The sequence below is a fragment of the Thermobia domestica genome, chromosome 5 (genome assembly GCF_964235325.1).
Source record: "Thermobia domestica chromosome 5, izTheDome1.hap1.1, whole genome shotgun sequence".
Classification (NCBI taxonomy): domain Eukaryota; kingdom Metazoa; phylum Arthropoda; class Insecta; order Zygentoma; family Lepismatidae; genus Thermobia; species Thermobia domestica.
The window spans coordinates 1,433,769-1,455,991 of NC_137458.1; the positions used below are offsets into that span (position 1 = coordinate 1,433,769).

General features: G+C 32.9%; 1 protein-coding gene across 2 annotated transcripts in view; it reads right to left on the reverse strand.

The window, feature by feature from the left end:
- LOC145685683 (multidrug resistance-associated protein 1-like) overlaps positions 1–22,223 on the reverse strand; it is a 139,795-nt gene that overhangs the window by 61,331 nt on the left and 56,241 nt on the right. For both annotated transcript variants that reach the window (XM_081758092.1, XM_081758093.1), the window contains exons 12-17: positions 21,651–21,788; positions 14,959–15,105; positions 9,056–9,140; positions 7,687–7,880; positions 3,547–3,723; positions 596–763 (exon numbers count right to left, since the gene is read on the reverse strand). In XM_081758092.1, the coding sequence (XP_081614218.1) occupies positions 596–763; positions 3,547–3,723; positions 7,687–7,880; positions 9,056–9,140; positions 14,959–15,105; positions 21,651–21,788 (909 nt within the window). The remainder of the gene's footprint in view (positions 1–595; positions 764–3,546; positions 3,724–7,686; positions 7,881–9,055; positions 9,141–14,958; positions 15,106–21,650; positions 21,789–22,223) is intronic.

A 22,223-nucleotide genomic window follows, 5' to 3' on the forward strand; every position in this document is an offset into this window, starting at 1 on the left:
TCGCGACGTTTCACTTCCAATTGTGCTCTACTATCAGGTAAAGAGATAGTTCCTACCTTAACCTTCATTTTAATTCCTTCATGTAGCTATAAAGTCTGATCTATTCTAAAACGTTTTGAAGTTCTTACTTCCACTTCTGGATGGTAAGTCCTGACATTAATTGAAGAGCATATTAAAAAGACATACTTGCGTTTAATTCCATTATTGATAACGATATCTTTACAGCTCTTGACTATAAACCACGATGCTTTTAAGCTAATTGTATCTGTTGATTTAAAAAAAAATAAATCCCATAGTGCACTTTCTTTGAGAAAGTTCTGCGAGTCAGTGTGAAGTGTTAGTACTTTAATACTGAAGTGAAACATCGAGAATTAAGATTTAAGGGATTTGTTAAATACCTGTCATGACTCTCGTCGTTACAAAGCACTGTGTATATCATTAATGGACTTAATTTTAATTTGTGTTGTAAGAGTTTTCTTTACTACCCCTACTTAAGTAACTATTTACTTATTTATTTATTTATTTTTAACATACAACTATGATTTCTAGTAATACAAACTTTGAAATAATAAATAATTAAATAAATCAGACTTACCTTTTTCCTTAAGATTCCCTGTGGTCCTATCACATTTTCAAAGATGTGTTTTCCTACATGGCTATCAACAGCACTCAGAGGGTCATCCAAGAAATAGTTGTCTGCATTGCAATAAACAGCTCTTGCTAGACTCACTCGCTGCTTCTGACCACCGCTTAGATTAATACCCTGGCGGCGACAAAGAAAAAAAATAAATAATATATAACCAGAACAAAAGAATCTTACAAAATACAGAAAAACGTGTAAAGTTCGGCACCTGTTTAAGGTACTTATCCTTTTGCAGAACAAATAGCAGTGCTGAGGCTGACTACAAAAGCTACTTGAGGCGTGCATCTGTAATTTATAATCAGAACACCTGAACTCAAATTGAAAATTAAAAACGGACCCTCCTGTGCCACAAGAACCAATAATACATAAGGATATGGGTATTGCTCCTTAAATTGGCCGACGTAAAATTTCAATGTAGTACTTTAATTAGGAGATTTCAATGCGAAAGACATTCTCAAATAATATCTTGTCTCTTTTTCTCCTAAAAGGAAGTATGATATTTACTGTATATTTTGTACACACTGCTAACTACGGATTTTGAAAAGATAAAAAGAACAAATTTATCGAGAAGAAGAAGCAACATAAAGATGTGACAACATTCTAGGGGAGAACCGTAAGAGAAACTCTCTAAGAGGAATGGAACCAATGTTTTAAGATTTATGATGCTACTAAGGTTTTAGATTGAGCAAGAGGAAATATATATATATATATACATTTTTACGTCAATCCAAAACTTCAATAGTTTTGTTGTTTCAGTTAACCTCCCAAGACTAAGTATTAAACTTTGTTAAACTATATAAAATTAACAGGCATTCGAATATTCCATTACAGTTTAATATATACAGGGTCTTAATGTACATAGTTAATAATGCTTAACAAGTCAATCTACTCATAGAAACAAGAAAAAAATGACAGAAAACAATTCCTAGGAATGACTTAGCTTCAGAGTTACACGCTGTCGAAAGCATGGGAAAATTAACTTTTGAGATGGATATCTCCAAAACTACTAACTACTGAACTGAGACGGCATGTTATCGACTTGTGATCTGCTCTATCCAAAAATGTGTGGTTCAAAATATTTTCGTGTCAGTGCAAGGGATTCTCCCACAGGAAGTGAGAGATTAGAATTGCTGGATTAGGATTATCCAAGTTGCGGACATTTTTCTTTCTTTGGAAGAATGCTGATTTCTGTTGAGTTAGCCATATCGAAATTCACAGTGACAAACACAGAAACTAAACTAGACATAATGAGATTATAGCAGTTGCTACTTTACTGACTTTTCAACTAACTTCTTTGGCAATGAAAATAAACGAAGATGTACTATATATTATAAATTACATTCCTCCCTCCACATCTACATAGAAATATTACTATAGAAGATCCTACATAGAGTAGATTTCGTACTCTTCGGCCTAATGTGGCAGAAAGGAAGGTCGAATAAGCCAGAGTTCTATGATTACTCACTTCTTTGGCCATTCATACTAATAAAACACACTTTTTATGCCAAAACCTGCTTTTATTTATACTTTCTGAGTTCTTAGTTCAGGCCAATCTCTCTCTCTCTCTCTCTCTCTCTCTCTCTCTATATATATATATATATATATATATATATATATATATATATATATATAAATGAAAGTGATTATGTTTATGACTTTATATCTCTTGAACCACCCGCCCGATCTCGATCAAATTTTCAACATAGTTCGAGCCTGGGAGTGTTTTTATCACATTTCACTTTGACGGTGCAACTTAGGAGAGGGGGAGGGGAGGCACATAAAATGACCAATACTAGTGTCGAATCCATAGTTTTCGGGGTCGCTGAGATGAACAATAACACTTTCGATGCAGTTTAAATCCAAATTCAGCCCTCTATGTCCGAAATGAAACATATTCTCCCCGTGCGAAGAATGGCTATTCTACTAGTACGTTATAAATATTTGTTTTGTTCTGTACAGTACATTATTTTAAAAATGTAGAAAAATGAAGTTCAAGAATAAAACTAAACATTGTACATATTTTTTTTCGTTTTAGCCCTCTTTTACGACGTAATGTCTCTCCACTCACGCATTCGGATGCCGTTGTCAAGTTAAAATGTCAAGTACTCTGTATATATATATATATATATATATATATATATAATGTATGTATGTATATATGTGTGTGTGTGTGTGCTAATTTATTACGCAGATTTATGTTTTAATAAGGATGGATAATACGAAGCACGGACATTCATAAGCCAGATAGTCGAGACCCTACTGTACTTCATTTTTCAAAGTAAGTACCAAGTAATATTTTTTCTTCCTGGGAACAAAACTTTTCATATTCATTATAAAAAGTCAATTACTTTTAACTTACTTGTCTCGAATTATAATGTCCAAAACTGTAAAACCCATATTGAGCTGACATTCTTACTCATCCGGCTCAACTTCTGTTCAACTACTCTCCAATGCAAAACGTTTTACTAACTTTACTGTGTATTTGGGGTTCACGTGGTCATTTCCACGGTAACAAGTACACAATTTTGTATTTGTGCCTTACTATGAAAATAAAATCCTGCCAAATTACCTAATCGTCGACATTCAATGTTATTAATTATCAAAATACACATCGGAATTCGATAAACATGAATATTTGAAATTATATTGTCAATATAACCTGAATTTGTTAACAAAAAATATAATTTCTATAATATATGTAATTAAATATAATAAATTTCACTAATAATTACATAATAAATATCGGTATGCAAACACCCAAACTATTTTGATGACGTAATCACATAAATTGTAGAAATAACAAAATACAACTAAAAATTATAGAAATTATGTACAACAAACCTTACTGTAACTGAAGCCATCAGAAATGACCCGAAACACGTATCACTAGTTACCAGACTCACCTTTTCCCCAATTTCAGTCTGATCACCTGCTGGGAGCATATCAAAATCAGGTTTCAAGGCACACGCTTCTACAACTCTACGGTAAGTACTGTGGTCCATGGAATGTCCAAACAGGATGTTGTCCTTTAGAGTAGCATTTTGAATCCAAGCTTGTTGGGGTACATAAGCAATTGAACCCTAAAGATAAAGGAAAACATTAATTTCTTCAATAACTCTACTATAATAACCGCAAACTCTAAATGAACCCCAAAGTAAACTTCGAGTAGAAAAATGCTCATATATAAGCAGATGCTTGTGTGTGAGCCAGTTTCTTTAAATCAGTTGATTAATACACAAATTTAAGTTGGACGTTACTTCTGGAGTAATATTGTTTCTGCAATCTTCATGTTACGGCAATCATTTCTCTACTAAACAAGTAGAGTTTTATTAAGAAAGTTTACAAGTGTATATTATCTTAGAAAGTTCTGAGAAGGTCCGGATCCGATGTTCCCCTTCAACGTTGATGCGCGCCTGGTTGTTCTTATTGTACATAAATGGTTTTATGTTACATTTCTAGTTTCATACATATGATCAATTGCTTCCCATTCATTTATATTGTTTCCCAGGTAAATTAAAACAGATTTCATATACAATTTATTAATACATAAAACTGAAAATATTTTATATACAGTTTCTAAATTTACTCTTTCAACTAGTCGTTTTTAATACATATTCTCAAAATATTATTTTGCTGTAAAGTATTGGTTAAGTGGGTAGAGTAAGCACCATCTCAACTTAATGTACCGTAATTTAATATGCTCTGTACAAGAACATGGTGCACCATACGCAATATATCCAAATTAACATTTCTCACTTGGGCAAATTTGTATGACAATTTTCTTAAAACTTTAATAAGGTGTTGACTATAGTAATTCCACTTTAAATGTTTATCAATGTTTATTCCTAAATATTTAATGTTTTCTTCTCTAATAAGATTTTTACATTGACACCTTGTAGTACTTTCACCATTATGCAATTTTAATGATTTATTGATTGGCTGTGAAACAGAAGTAGGTAAGAATGTCAAATATCTAGTTTTATCAGCATTTAGTACTAAAACATTATTACTGTGCCATAACCATATTTTTCTCGGATCTAATTTGGTTTTTTAAGAATGCTTCATCCTATATCTTGCTAGCAGCAGTAAGGGAAGTATCATCAGCGAAAGATTGCGTATGACCATCTTTTTCTAGACTACATAAATCATTAGTAAGACTATTCATGGCTTTGGATTAATTGTTTTAACAAAAGAGACACTGACCAAAGCTTAAAACTTTACTTTATTTTAAATTATAATTTGTAACTGTTTCGGATATCTAGCATATCCTTCTTCAGACACGATCGAAATCAATGAAAATACAGACATATATATAAATGTTGTTATAACAGAGTTTAAATTCTTTAACCGTCATATATATATTCCTATACCTTATATATATATATACCTATAGGAATATATATATGACGGTTAAAGAATTTAAACTCTGTTATAACAACATTTATATATATGTCTGTATTTTCATTGATTTCGATCGTGTCTGAAGAAGGATATGTTAGATATCCGAAACAGTTACAAATTATAATTTAAAATAAAGTAAAGTTTTAAGCTTTGGTCAGTGTCTCTTTTGTTAAAATAAATCATTAATATATACACCAGCCTTAGGACTGTTCCTTGAAGTACGCCATACTGTATAGTTCTAGATTTACTTCGAAAGTTTCCAATTTGGGTAGTGTTTTCTATTATTTAAATAGGTATCAAGATAACGCTATTCCTCATATTTCATATTTCTCAATTTTGTGTGATATTATATGAAATGCTTTAGCTAGATCTAAAGATACAGTAATTACCTTTTTGTTATTATCAATGTTTTTACTAATGAATTATATACATTTATATATAGTGTCTGGTGTATATCTAGCACTTCGGAAACCATACTGATTCGTTGAGAAAACATAATTTTGTTCCATAAAAGCAACTCTTCTATTTTTTATAAATTTTTCTAATAGTTTGGCACAGTTACTAAGTAATGAAATTGGTCTATAATTATTTGCATCATTTTTTTAACCTTTTTTTATATATACGCTTTATGACTGAAATTTTATATTCATTCGGGAACGTTCTCGTTTCTATACTTAGGTTAAATATGTGTTACAGTAGTTGAAGGATATGTTGTTTACTTTTTTTATTTTTTTTTAAAAAAAAATCATTTACATTTATTTCATCTATTCCAGGTGCTGCTTTTGATTTTTAATGGTTAATGACCTTAACTTCTTGTTCAGTGACAGGAGTAGTAAAACAGATGGAATCAATTACCTTTATTTTAGTTTTAAAGTTTGGATTTGTTCTTCTAGCGTTTTATTCATTTAACTTTTCACCCACACTTAAAAGTGTTCATTAAGCGTATTTCCTAATAGTATGTGGTTTTGTTCAAATTTTACCAACCTTTTTTCTGTTCGTAATTTACTCATTTCTATTTCTTTCTTATGACTCTTATCGATAATACCGCAAAAAAATTTGCACAGTTTACTTGAATTATTTTTACGTTCAAAAACTTTCTTTCCATAATACTCAATTTTGACTTCTTCTACCAACTGTGTTATCTTATTTCTATACTTTTTGTAAAAGTTCTTTAATTCTATACTATATATATAACTCATTCATTAAATCTATCTGTTTCTCGTATTGAAGTTACCAACCCCTTTGTTATCCATGGTTTTAGCTTTCGGTTTTATTTTTGATTTCTATGTCAACTTTTATACTTTCTGTATACAGAATTTAATATTATGAATAAAACTATTAATTGCTCAGTTAACATAAGTACATTGAAATAGAGTTCCCCAGTCACATTTCTCTAACTCTGTATTAAAGTGAGTAATCGATAATAGTTGGACAATATAGTATGTTATCTTGTTTGGATAGTGTTATTGGTACACTTATACTGGTAAGATAATGGAGTATAACTGATGTGGATTTTGTGGCATTTTATGCTTTATAAATGTAATCAATGCAAGATTTAGTGTATTTTGTAACCCTTGTAAGTTTGTTACTACATGTTGTTAGTATACAACATATTTAAGTACGTATCTATATTTTTCTCTTACTGCATCAAAATTAATATCTCTGATAAGTAAAGAAAAAATTAATGAGTTTTTAAGCTCATTACCTAAGGAATTTAGAAATGCATCTTTAACACCATTAGGATTCCGGTAGATAGCTATTATATCACAATTTTCACAACCACTGGATGTGCACAAATTCACGTTCTGTAACCTTATCTACGTTTAAATGTTCGTTTATAAACCACTCTCAACGCAATAAAACGCTGAAGGAGAAAAAAAGGGGAAAGAATGCGAACACAATATCTTCTGACGTGTCTGTTTTCATATATCTGCTTCTGAATTATGAGTTTGAACTTGCATATGTAGAAGACGTCGATGATATAATGCTTCATCCCATGTCTCACCAGCAGCAGTAAGGGAAGTATCATCAGCGAAAGATTGTGTATGATCATCTATTTCTAGTTTACATAAATCATTAATACATACTAAAAACGAACTGGCTCTAGGACTGTTCTTTGTGGCACGCCATACTGTACAGTTCTACATTCATTTCGAAAGTTTCCAATTTGGATAGTGTTTTCTATTACTTAAACAGCTACCAAACCAAGATAACGCTACTCCTTGTGTTCCACATTTCTCAAGCTTGTATAGCAGAACTTTGTGTTATATTGTATCAAGTGTTTTAGCTGTCTAAAAGTACTGTAATTACCTGTTTGTTATGATCTATGCTTTTACTAATAAGATCTATTAATTTATAAATAGCATCTGGTGTATTTCTAGTACTTCGGAAACCATACCGATTCGTTGAGAAAACATTTTGTTCCATAAAACAAAGATGAAGGTCTTGATATCAATTATGTCGTACTGATTTATGACAATTAGGCCTTAACCCATTTATCTTGTTCGTTATAGTGCAAAAACACTCGCAGATATTTCTCTGAATAGTTTATGCTGATCTTGAATGGTCAAAAATAACAAGCAACACGCAGATTTTATGAAAAAGGAATATAGATTTTCCATTGCGATTCACACACTCCTTACCTTCGTATTCACTCTCCCAGTGACCTTCTCCATTTCTCCTAATAAAGCTGATAATAAAGAAGACTTCCCTGATCCTACAGGTCCCACCACAGCCACCAGAGAACCTTGTTTAAAGTGAAGATCAATGTTTTTCAATGTCAGATTTTCTTCCGCACTCCAAGTGAAGTTCCCATTTTCAATTACTAATGAATGAGCTGAAAATATTACAAAAGAAAGTAAGTTCTCGGGATAAACATTTCTTTATATTTCACCTTAAAAATATTCGAACCGACTCAGAAACTTCTGGGTCACAAAAAAGCCTTACATAATTTACAACTTTCCTGAAATTTTCCTTGCGCATAATAGTATTTCGTACAAATACTTATAAGAAGTCTAGATTCAATCTCATATGTCCCTGTGAGGGAATCGCCAATTTATAAAGGAGACAGATGAGTTAGTGAAAGCGTATGGTTATGAAGTAGTTGGTGGAGTGAGAATATGGAAAAAACAGGAGAATCTTGAGAAAACCCACGGACCACAAACTCGTGTGGCCGGGGATCGAACCAGGAAAGCCTCACACTACTCTACGACTGAGCCACCGTGTCCCCTTTTTCCAGTCTTTTTTTTTTAAATCTTAACACCAGCTCCAGAGCTCGATGAACTTTGAAACGTTGTACAGAGAATTGGCTAATTTGAATGGGAGTTCGAAACTTCGTATTTCTATTGTAAACAACTATTCTTGCGACCAATCCATAAAACTTCAGCAGTTTGCAAAGAGAAAGAAGAAAAACAAAACGAGATGATAGTCATGATCCGTACAAAATAATTTTCTTCCGTGTTAAAATCAATATGGCAATGGTATACGACGAGTTTCGTGTCACTATTATTCTTTCTCTTTTCTTCGTTTCTAAATGAACTCCGATGACGAAAGCAGAGTATGTTTAATTTCAGTTTGGAACTAGTTTTAAGTATATTATATATTATGAATGGAGGAAATAACCGACTTTATGTCAAAGCAAGCTTTTCAGTAAGTGCGAATACAATGGCATATAGAATGAAAAATGGATGACTGGGGCGTGAATCGAATTTGGGTCTGCGGCTTACTACGCGACCAATATGCTAATCACTACTACTCAATCCACTCCCTGAACAGTCATACATAAAGTCAGTGCTTACCCATTCAGATCAAAGTCCTGTTGTAATTGGTCAACCCAGTGCCTACAGAATTAGTAGATATCTTTTACTTATATTTATTTTAGAAATGTTTTTGCGTTTATACAATGCTTCTTTCTTGATCAAATCATTATATTTCAAATAAATATACTTATAATTATTTGAAGAAAAGTTAATATATATATATATATATATATATGACTTCAAGATCACTTGCCTTCTGTTTGGTCATGAGATACACTCTTTGGATCCAATTCCTCGCAATTCATAAATTTGTTTATCCTTTCGATTGAGACATTGGCCTGCAGTTGAAATTATGAGTATTAGCTTTTCAAAATACATTCTCTAAGTATTATGCACTGGGCGCTTCAGCAAGCGCCATATTTAACCATTAAGATCCATTACTTTGCTATATCTATTAAGACTCTTCACCATGATTTAACTTCTACTTCAGAATTTCTGGAAAGTACTTAGAAAATAATAAACAATATGACTAGTTTGGAGACTAAGCCACTTAATACCAATAAAATATTGCGTAGTTACACATGAAATGTCGTTTTTTTGAATAACTGAAAAAATCAATTTGAAATAAGTAATTCTATTTTGATTGGAACAAAACTTTGTATATTTGAAATAATGTTCACTCTCTAATATTAGACATTTTAAACTTTAATTCTAACATATTTATTTGTCTTTGGGCATAAAGAAGCCATAGAAAAAAAAGAAGGATCCACGCATCACTATGTTGTACAAATATAGATTACAACATAATGGTGAAGAAGCAAACTCAAACATATACTCTGCATTTGGTGAGAGCACAGTAAGCGTAAACACCGCTCAACGTTCAGATATGGACCTTGAAAATGAACCCCGTGCAAGGTCTCCATTTGTGCTTTAATTCTGAGGATTTGAAACCAATTATCCTACGAGACCCCGAGAAATGTCACAGAACCTTCATATTTCTACTGTAACTGTGTTCCGTAAATTGGGCTGCCTTAGTTAAAGTTGAAAAAGCTTTATACATGGATATCTCGTGAACTAACAGATGCTAAAAGAAAGAGCATCACTTGGAAATCTGCAGTTCCCTTCATGTAAAGAATCAAAGAGAATTTTATTTGCATCGAATGGTCATCACTGATGAAAAATGGACGTTTTATGATAATTGTAAAATATTATATAATGGCCTGATGTTAAAGACTTTCCTAAACCATGTCCGAAACTTGTACTACATTTCAAGAAGATCATACTGACAGTCTGGTGGACAACTTACGGTATTGTCCATTTCCCGTTTCTTCTAGCCAAACCATGTCAGCACAAAGACTGTGTGATGATACTAAAGGAGAGCATCGGAAATTGTGCATAAAAGAACCAGCATTTACAAATAGGCATGATCTATACTATGGTATTAAAATGTGAAACCTCAGTGGCTGCCCAAAAATGGCAGATTTAGGTTATGAAACTCCCCTTCATCCCCCATATTTCACGAACATTTCTTCTGCGGATTTTCACCTTTTCCGCAGTTTTGAAGTTTTCCTTCGAAACAGACACTTCAAAAAGAGAAAGTTGTGAAAATGCCTTTAATGATTTCATATTATTTTATAAATCCAAAGACTTTATCCCAAATTGAATGAAGACAGGAAAACTATGGCCAACTTCAGGCATTACAAAATGTCAATGCTTGTACCTAGTAAAGTTAAATTACTCCTAACAATTTTGTAATGGAAACTTCTTCAATTTTCCATCTGTAGTTCCTAAAACTTAGTCTCCCATCCATCTCAGCAAGATAGCAGAAGATGACAGCCGCTGAAATTATAAGTAGAGAGCAGCAATAGGGAACACAATATACGTGAGTCTACAGTGTCTCGAATTTGTTCTTTGGGAATACTAATTCACAAACATACAAGTGCACTTAGAGTATTGCATAAACTTTTGCTTCATTTTGCTTTCAGAGGCACGTCTTAAACATAAATCACATTACATTTCAATGAGAAAAATATGAACCGAGCGAGTAAGGTTATTCACGACATGGAGAACACAAATAAATTAAACGCTGAAGATCGTCCGTGGCACACAAATTTTAAATAACTAAGACTACCTAATCTAGCGAACGTGTTAAACCTTACAAATTTATACTATTATATATATTTTAAATAAAGTTAATACGCATGAAAATAACAGTAAATACAATTTTGACACCAGGCGTATTCTTACCTGGACCATATTTGAGATCAACATGGACAGCATTGACAAGCTTAGTATATTGAATAATGACAATGAGACGAGACCAATTTGAGAGTCTAAAACGCTTTCTCAATCTGAAATACAAAGATAGCAGAAGAGACTAAAGAGACCTTTAAAATAGGACAAAAACAAGAAAGATAAAAAGCAACTCTTTATACCATTGAACAATGCACTTATTAACAATAAACTAGTCATACTCAGGGCGGACCAAGGGCCCAGGTGACCCAGGTGACTGCTCGGGGCGCCAAATTCAGGGGGCGCCAAAACGAACTTCAAAAAAGTAAATTTTATAAGTGTTTTCTACTGACCTTTTTGGTTTATATTCTTGTAAAGTAACGTCAATTACATCATCTTTTTCCATTCTATCATGGAAGAAGAGAGTATCATAGTACTAGGAGGACTGTATCTATAAATGGAGACATAGCATGTAGAAGAAAGAGTGGACCTATATCATGTATTTCAGTATTAATTTTCCTTTTCAAAAAATTGGTTTAAATATTAAAATCACTTTAATAAAATGTAAATATAGGCTACGACTAGGGAAGAGGGCACCAAAATGTCAGTTTGCCCGGGTGAAAATTTTGCCTTAGTCCGCCCCTGATCACACTACCATACTCAGCATGAAATTAGTTGAACGGTTCACTTTCTTGTCACAAGCAGACACCGTAAACTATTTTGAGAGACAACATTACATTGCATTCCATTTTGTTTTGTACATTGGCATTGCTAGTCATACTGTGATCGAAACATCATAATACTATGTTCTCTGGAATTATAAGATATTTCTACCACCAAAGCATGAAAGAAAAGCGCAGTAAATTAGCATTTCTAACGCTACTATAAAAAGCAAAGCATAAAGATTCAAAGAAAGACTGCATCTTAACTATCTTGCAGTACAACAGCATCGTTTGCTATTCAGTTTCCCCGGGGCTTACATCCAACAGATTATATCGGAACAAAAAATCCCATAGTTGATTATATATTTATTGTTATAAAACTATTTTAATAATTTGAAAAATAATATCTGTTATGTAAATTAAAATAAACACTACTGCCTCGTAAACAGGGCAGGCCCTAGGCAATTTGCCGCCCCGTGTAATAGCATCATTTACCGCGTCCCCCTTTCTCCAGAAAGAACAAATTTAAAAGCTACGATTTTAAGTATGCTACCCTATCATGAACAACGAAGGGGAGAGAAAGTGCACTCGCACTCAGAAAGGTCTAAACACTACAAATACAATCTCGTTGTGTCTGCTTTTTTAAAAATAATTTATTATGTTAGTAAAAGCTAAAGCAAACACAGAGGGATTATGGTAATTCTTTTTATAAAATTCAATATCGAGCTTCAATTTCAATATACCAGTTTGCAATTACTAGCTCTTTTATCTTTATTTCTTGAGTTTCCTTCTACATCTGTTAAAAATTCTTTTAAAAAATAAAAATTTGTTTCCACATTCAGTGAAAAGGAACTTTTTTTGTGACAGAGTCAAGAGAGTTTTCATGTCAAAGCTGTAATAACTAACTAAATGAAACAGGTGTTTTCTACTGTTCGAGAAGTGAGTTCTTGTATTTGACAACAATCAAGCAACTAATGCTGGGATTTGTTTGACGATTTGCTTTAGCACTGTTCAAGTGATCTTAAACTAACGCGATCTAAACATGGTTTATGAATGTAGTATTTAAGTAGAAGGTCAGCTTTAGTAAATTTAACTACCATCATCATGAAGTCTGTTTCCAACAAGAAATATTTATTTTAAATAATATAGTTATGATAGATTTTGCCGCCACGTGCTTTACATATGGTAGAGCCGTTCCTGCTTCTAAATGAACTCAAAAGATATTTATCTTGCTCTGCTGTACACTATTTCAGACTTATTTAAACAATTACCAATTACCGAATTTTCGCTGCCTTTACTGCAAGTAATGTCAAAATACGGGTAAGAAAGAATGTTTTAATGAAGAAAGGATAAATTGGAATTAATTATATAGCTAACAACTATGCACACTAACTATAAGAACTTGCAAACTAAAGGACGTTGAGGCTTTCAGGGCTAGTTTTGTCTTGGTATATTGCTGTCGGTCAAAGCAGCGAAACTTGGAAGACTGATGACTTAAAAATGTTTTAATAACAGTGTAGAAAAAGAAAAAAAGTATTTCTTTGAGTTTATTTATACAATAACTCTTCAAGTGGGTAAAATTAACTCCAGCCTGTTATTCCCGTAGTAACATGATAGTTTCTATCTTTTCAACTGAGCATAGAAATTTGACATCGTACGAAAGGAATGCCCTATAAAGCTAATACACTTACGAATCTTATTTGTGTTCCAGATTTTTAAATTCACAATATTTTCAAATGTTGAAGCTGTAACGTTTTCGCCAAGTGTTAAAAGTGAGCACACTAACCTCTATGATCTCTAAAGTGAGATAATGTGCATACACTTCTATGACATTTGAATGATTAAAAAGCTCTTAAGCCAATACGAGCAAAAAACTTTAAGTGAATTTTATAGATTTAGTTATGCCATTTTGTGGGACCTTGAATAAAGAGTTGAGTTGAGAAAAAGACTTATAAAATGCTTCGTGTGGAGTATTGTACTGTATGGGTCAGAAACATGGACATTATGAAAAAAATTATGAAAAACAACTGGAAGCTTTCGAAATGTGGGTGTGGAGAAGAATGGGAAGAGTTAACTGAGTTACGCGGAAAGCGAATGACAGGGTGTTAGTAAAGAACAATTTTAGATATTATTAACAAGAGGAAGAGAAACTGGTTGGGGCATTGACTAAGAAGGGACAGTATCATGAGGGACGTACTAGAGAGTATGGTGGCAGGAAAAAGAGGAAGAGGGCGAAGGAGACTACACTTAATGGACTATATCAAAACAGAGAAATCGTACGTGAAGGCGAAGAGGTTAACGGAAGACTGTGGAGCATGGAAGCTTCTCAGTTGCGGCAAGAGACCTGCCAATAATGGCAGAATACCTATGATGATGAAGTTACGTCAAATAAATTCCCTAAGGTAAATAGAGTATGTTTTCACAGACATTATACACAATTAAGAAATGCGAAACAAAATATGTAATAAATATTAGTATGTGGAAAAAGTAACACCTTCATTGTGGAAGAAGAAAAATGAAATAGTTTTCCAAATATTGCTATGTACATTATTTGACTTCAGGAAACGCGGAAATGAGTATAATAAATTTTAATAAATGTTCCTTATGTTTTTTTAAGCAACTGTGAGTATGGTAAATTCTAATAAATGTTCCTTACGTTCTTTTATGTAGATGCGAGTATGTAAATTTTAATAAATGTTCATTACGTTGTTTTAAGTAACTGCGAACACGAGTTATGGAATCGTACCTACCTCACAACTCAAAGTATAAAACGAATACACTATGGCTTACTTTTAACAGCAAGGAACTTTGTACTTTGCTTGTTGGTCAATGCTGTTGTTAACGCGGCAATAACGTGCTACTGTACTAAAGATAAATTCGAATTCTGTAAGATGTCCCCTTCATTCGTCTCCAATAATTCACATTTCCAGAGATATGCACAACAATATCAACAGCCTGATTTGTAAGCAGCCAGAAAGAAAGCACACGATCACACAGTGAACTCACTTCCTACCTTGTTCTTGAAGAAATGTGACACCAGAAGGTCCGTCAAAAGATGTAACAGAAAAGTTAACTACGTACTTACAAGATTTTTCAATGAAGGAAAACCAAACCTCTTGACGAGGCTAATAAATTGTTAGATATTCCAGTGTAAACTGACCTTCATCTGTATCTGGAATTATGTTGGTAAATAAATAAATAAATAAATAAATAAATAAAAGAAATCACTGCTCGAGTGCGCCGCGACACATTGTCATCTTACCTGAACTAGCAAAGCAATTAGCATAGGAAGCATATTAAGTGGATGACGGATAATATTGAATAGGGTAAGAGACACAAAAGCCTTTTCAGCATCAAGCACATTCTGCTCATCTACCAACACATAGGTTCCAAACGAAACAACTGCTACCTACAGAAAAATCAAAAAAAAAAAAAAAAAAAAAAAAAAAAATTCAAAAACACAAAAAAATACAGTAGTCGCCTGTTTTAAGTAATGTACAAAACCAATTGATAGCTACTGTTTTATAAATTAATAAGCATTTACAAAGCAAATAGCACAACAGGCATACTCTCATATAACAGACAAAATTAACGCCTCATTAATTTTTTCAACACTATTTAGAATTGCATTTCCTATTTTATAATTAAAAACAGTAATCAGGGTCTAGGACGGAATTGCGCTCATCAGGTTATGGCTTATGCTGATTATGTCAATCTGATTGGGGATGATATGAAGATATATTTTTTTTAAAGTAGGTGTTTTATTAAACACTTGCAGGGATATGGGCTTAGAAGTAAATGCAGAGAAAACTAAAAACATGAAAATTCGCCGTGACCGTAATACTACAAACTGTTGATATGTTAAAATGTCAAGTAATACTTTCTGCAAACTAGACACTATCAAATATTGAGAATTAACATTAACAGACGAAGAAATATCTACAAAGAAATTAAATTATGATTGAAAGCAGGGAATGCATGTTATTAATCATTCCAAACTCTTTTGTTTTTGCGAATGCTCGAAGAATTTGAAACTTAAAATATATAAAACAATTATGCCTATTGTTCTGCATGGTTGCAAAACATGGTCACTTGCTCTAAGAGAAGAACGCAGATTTCAAGTATTTGCGAATAAAATCCTGAGACGAATATTCGGACCCACGAGGAACGGGAATAAATAATGTGGGAAACTTCATAACGAGAAACGCTATAATTTATACCATTTACCAAACATTGTTAGGGTCATCAAGTTTAGGAGGCTCAGATGGGCATGTCATGTAGCCAGAATGGAAGGAAGTAGGAACGTTGGAAACAGAATCGGAAAAAGATCATTAGGAATATCTAGGCACAGATGAAAGAACAATAGTAAAATGGATTTCGCAGAAATTGGAATATAATGTAGAAACTGAATTCAGCTGGCTACGGAGAAGTAAATGGAGGGTTTTTGCGAATGTGGCATTGAACCTTTCTGTTCACAACACATAGAGTTAGTTTTCCTATTCTATTATAGTTTTTATTAAATCTATAGTTATAAATTTAATGAAATTTCAACTTTAGTCAAGGAAATGTTCAATAACTTTTTACTAGTATTTTAAGAGGGAAATTTTATGCGCAGGTAGACGCATATTTGTACTAGGGATAGTGATCAGGCAATATGCAACACATTGTGATTGTTCTATATTATTACATATAGCAACCTTTGTAATATCTGAGGGAATCATGTATTTACAATAAAGCATTAGAAAAATGTTAAATACGTCTGACAATAGCGAGTAGTAGAAATAGTGGTTAGTAGTAAGTACTATACTATCTCAAATATACTAGACTCTAATTGAATTGCTAGTTATCTACAACTCATATTAAGCTAATATCAACTTCATTCTAGAAAGCTACAACACACTCAATAATAAAAAAGTACTCACACAGAACACAAAATTTTCTTTAATATTTACAATCTACTGTTTACAAATAAATAAATAAAAACTACACGAAAAAGAAGAATTTGCTAGAAATAAAAATAAAAACCATGCACATATTTTTGACTTTTAACTTTAACTCTTTTAATATGAACCAAGTTTCCAGTATATTTAGACTAATAAAAATATAAATTCTTCTAAAAAGCATCACAACCAAACTTAAAACAAAGCATAACATAACAAAGACGCCATGATTATGTTTACTTCAATGTCAGCGTTGTCATATTACATTCTCAAGTTGTTAGAAAAAATATCTTGATTATTATTACAGGTTTTACAAAAATATTTTAAATAATTCACAACATAAAATTAAGGTCTAATAATTTTACAAAAAGCCTCTTTAACCGTAGAGACAAATATAGTATACAAGTAATTTTACATTCAAATTAAAAACTCAACATTAAATATAAACAAAAATACGAAAGTTTAAAAATCATAAAGGTTCATGGATCTCTCTTTCCAGAAATGTATGTCACTTCTAAAACATCAAACAATTTAAGGAAATGTTTAAAAATGCAATGCTGACTTGAACAAAATATGATACTTTCGTAATATTATTACTTTTTATTTTATTGTAAAGTATGGTTCTCGTGCTTTCAAGAAGAAATTAGTTTATATTTATTAATCTAAATATTCCAGAAATTGTTTCCATAGCCATAATGCATTGAAAGATCACAAATATAGCCGACTTGCTTGTATACTCAAGATTACACGGCTTCAATTCCACAACTGTGTATAAAGTTCATTGAGGTGCTATCTACAAAGAAGACGTATGTAAAGTCTTTACATTTTTACCAAATATCTAGATGAGGTCCGTGGAAAGTCAGTTTCCGAAATAATCGCCATACAGAAAAACAAGGGTAAATTTGGTGAGTAGCATACTTGTTTGTTGATAGCCTATTACTAATGCTTAAATCTTTAAATTATACATGCACAGTCTAACAATTAAATAATGAGACTGATTTTATTGAATGAAATTCGTAGAAATAAGACAATCGAATGATACTTTTTTTTTTTTTAATTCAAAGTACATTCCTCTTGAATCTATACATGGGTGGTACAACTAGAACGACATCTACATATCAGTTTGCACAGAATTGGTGTTACAGTCCTTTGGATATCTTAAACAGTGGTTCTCAACCTTTTTTGACTCACGACACACTACTAAACGTGTAGGACATCGCGATACACTTCTTTGATATTTTTATTATAAATAATAATAATAATATCTATTATAATAGTAAAACCAATTAGTTTTTATAATGACTCTATATAGCTGAGCATTATTGCTACCGCTGGAGATGTTGACTGCTACAGTCTGTCTAGATTTTAACTAATTATTATTGCTACCGCTGGAGATGTTGACTGCTACAGTCTGTCTAGATTTTAACTAATTATTATTAAATTTTTCATGATTTTTAAATTCTAAAATTTCGTGACACACCTTAGGGGACTCCGTGACACATCAGTATGTCACGATACATCGGTTGAGAACCACTGGTCTTAAATATTGTCAAAGAGTCGCCATTTCAGCAGTAACTTAAGTTTTGGAAAAAGAAAGTAGTCATAGGAGAATAAATTCAGTAAATAAGGGGACTGCTAAAAATTCCTCTAACTACTGCCCCGTGAATAGGCGCATTGTCATGAAACAGGAACCAACTTCATGGTGCTGTGTACTCAGGCCACACGCGTCAAATCCTTTTCCATAGACGTTCTAAAATACGCACATGAATTCTGCAGTGATAGTCTCTCTCCTAGGGAGAAATTCATGGCAAATAATTTCTATACTGTCGTAAAAAGACAACAGCATTATCTTCACTTTCAACTTGTGAAACTTTTCTTTTTCTTTCGGTGATGCTGGTGACTTCTACTCAGGACTTTTTGCGTTTCGTTGCTTGATCACAGCGAAACCAACATTTTCCGTCCTTTGCAGCAAAGAAATTCACAAAATTTATATTCTTACGAGTAGTCCATTGCGTAATATACACGATCATCTATTTCATTGTCAAACAATGAATGAGACACAAACGATATGCGACCTTTCTCTTGACTAAGTCTTGCACTAAAATGTGACAAATCGTTTCCCGGCTTACACCAAACTCCTGCATCACACAAGGATCTCACGTAATATGTTCTCTCCCTTTAGTGATAAGATCTTCCTTATGCAATGAAATTGGGCGGCCAGGTCTTGCTTCATCTTCCGCTTCTACCATCTGATATATATGCACAAAACAAACAAGTATTCCCATGCACTTGTCACATCAATTCCAAGGTCTTTGCAGCACTTGCCCAGCTTCAACAGAACTTAATGTTCACTGGCTGCTTAGCTTCAACAGAACTTAATGTTCACTGGCTGCTTAGCTTCAACAGAACTTAATGTTCACTGGCTGCTTAGCTTCAACAGAACTTATTGTTCACTGGCTGCTTAGCTTCAACAGAACTTATTGTTCACTGGCTGCTTAGCTTCAACAGAACTTAATGTTCACTGGCTGCTTAGCTTCAACAGAACATAATGTTCACTGGCTGCTTAGCTTCAACAGAACTTAATGTTTACTCGCTGCTTCATCGTACTAATGGACATTTTCTCACTACAAACTGAATATGACGTCACAGTTCCCACCATGCTTGGAGTGCAGCGATACAATGCTGCCAGTTTTTAGACAAAGGTTACATATTTCGTTGGCATACAAATTTGCATTCTAATATATTTTCCTCTACAATAAAATAAGTATCATTATATAATTGTCAGATTTTTTTTATAAAAATTGAGTTTGTTATATCAATAGAAAGTACATTTAAAGTAAAATAAAAGTACAGCTTCATTATTTTCATCTATAAATTCGGAATTTGTTTTAGTAATTAAGTGTGAAGTCATCATCATCATAAGTAATCTTCATTATCGGCAGACCACTTGCCCAACTGAGAAGCTTCTATGCTCCACGGTCTTCAGCTAACCTCTTCGTCTTCACATACGATTTTTCTCTTTTGATACCGTCTATCAATTCTAGTCTCCTTCGTCTTCTCCCTCTCTTTTCTTCCACCATATTCTCTGGCACGTTTCTCATGATACAGTTTCTCCTCAGTCAAATTTTCAACCAGTTTTTCCTCCTCTTTTCAACTACATCTAAAATTATTATTTTCTTTTCTACCACTTCTAATACCCTCTCATTTGTTTGTTTCTCGCTCAATCCAGCTAATTCTTTCCATTTCTCTCCACACTCATATTTCTTCATCGCGTGATGTCCATGTTTCTGCCCAATACAGTACAATACTCTACATGAAGCGTTTTAAGAGTTTTTCTCAACTCTTTATTCAAGAACACGCAAATAGAATTTTTCCTCCTAAAGGCTTCTTTCGCCATTCCTATCCTTGCTTTATTTCACGTTCGCACTTCGTATCAATCACTAATAATATTACCTAAGAATCGAAAACTAGTCATCTGTTCTATTTTTCCCTCTCCTACTTTTATATTTTACACCAATCGCTTCGTTCCAATCACCATGGCTTTTGTCTTTCCAACATGTATTTTCATCCTATATTGTTCACAAGCCTTCCTCAAGTTTTCTATGATTTCTCGAGGCTACATTGAGACATGATTGGGAATCAAACCAGATAATTATTAAAACTAGCTTATATTTGATTCTCCGTTTTTTTCTTTTTAAACTCACTAGTAAATACCAACGGGTAACCTTTATGGTCCTGAATAGTGTACCGAACTCACGATAATGATATAACTAATGCTTGTGTATTTGGATTCGAATTTCTGGACATATAGGGATTGAATCTATACCATCATAAATTGGCTATTCCCTCACAGGGACGTGTAAGAATCAAACCCATAACCATCGTGAATGGTTGTTTCCTCACAAAAACATATGTGAAGCATAGGCATATACATCATAAATTGGCTTGCGTTTCACAAGGACCAATAAAACTCAAACCTTATACCATCATAATATACACTCAATACAAAAGGATCAATTTTAATATTTTTTTCCCTTTTAATCAAGGGAGTGGTTCATTTTGTTTACAACTTCATAATGCTGCATGGTATTTCAATCAAAATTTATACCTGCTTTTTGTGAATGCAAGATTAAAGTAAGTTTGTGCATGCATATGCACTTACAATTAACTCAGAATTGTTAAAACTTGCCACTCAAAATTATCGTCTAAAAATACTCAAGCACTACAAAGAAGTAACACATTAAGAATCTAATAAACGAGCTACTATATCAGAATATATAGATACGTATATACAACAACTTTTATGATGAAGTTCTAATAGGTCAGTTCCAAATTTTAATACTATAATTTACCCAAACCACATTTAACATCGTATAAGAAATTAAATACTAATGTAAGGCATGATTAAGGTTACCACCTATGGAAAAACGAAATTGCGGCACGCCCTCACAAATTGCTTATGATATAATTAAGCCTTAATATGATATAATGATGCTTTAAGCTTGCTTTAATTAAACTAGCAGCAATATCTCCGGCTCTACCGTTAAATATTGCCCAATTCACAATATTAGACATGACAGAAAATTATTGGGTGTGATATGTCCTCCTCCCCCTATAAAGACACCCTTGCTCTTCAATATTTGAATTTTTTCACAAACACGTGTTCTAAGAGGTGATACGATATTTAAAATGTAATCTATGACCACCACCGACGAATCTCGTGTTAGTACTGACGTTTGAACAGAGATTCTAGATTTACTTTGTTCTTCTAATTCTAACGTCTACGGCTAACAAGTACTTGTTTTTAGTTTTCCCTACAGCTCATGTGAATCAGGAGCACGAACACATGAATGCCTTCATGAATGGGTAACGATGCTGTACCATTTTTCGGCACAGAAAAGAAAGAAAAAATTTTCCTGAGCATTATATTAACAAAAAGCATACTACTGTCAACTATATTTTGATCAAAATATCTTAAATGGAATTATATTCAAAGAAATATAACGTATCTTACCAAAAATGGAGCACATGCCCATATGAAAGACGTTCCAGCATGAAGGTATGCGGCCTGCTTCAGAACATGAATTTCTTTGTTACGTATGTTCAACACTTGCTCTTCAAAAGATGGCTCCCATGCATACAGTTTCAAAACCTGGAATTGGAAGTCATAAGTTGTATACATGGTTTTTAGAAAAGTAAACATATTAATAATAATAAAATTCAAAATAAATTATTTATATACTTATTGTGCGAAAGCAATTCGTGAAGATTCCAGATCGATATGCCTTCTCTTAAGTGCTACAACCCATGAAAGAAGATGTCCAACCAGATAGAATACATTCAGTTAGGAATGCACAGTTAATGCATCGTATAACGACGACATTACTTTTTCTAGCTTCCAAGATCAGAGCTTGTTATCTCTTAATTCAAAATGAAATGAAATCTTTCAGTTTAACGTCCCATGGTTATGTCCTTGAGGCCCACCACAAACTTACTTGGCCGGGGAGCGAACCAGGGACCCCATGCACCAGAGATAAGAATCTACTACTGAGCCACCGTATCAGATCCATTTCCCCATCTCTTAATT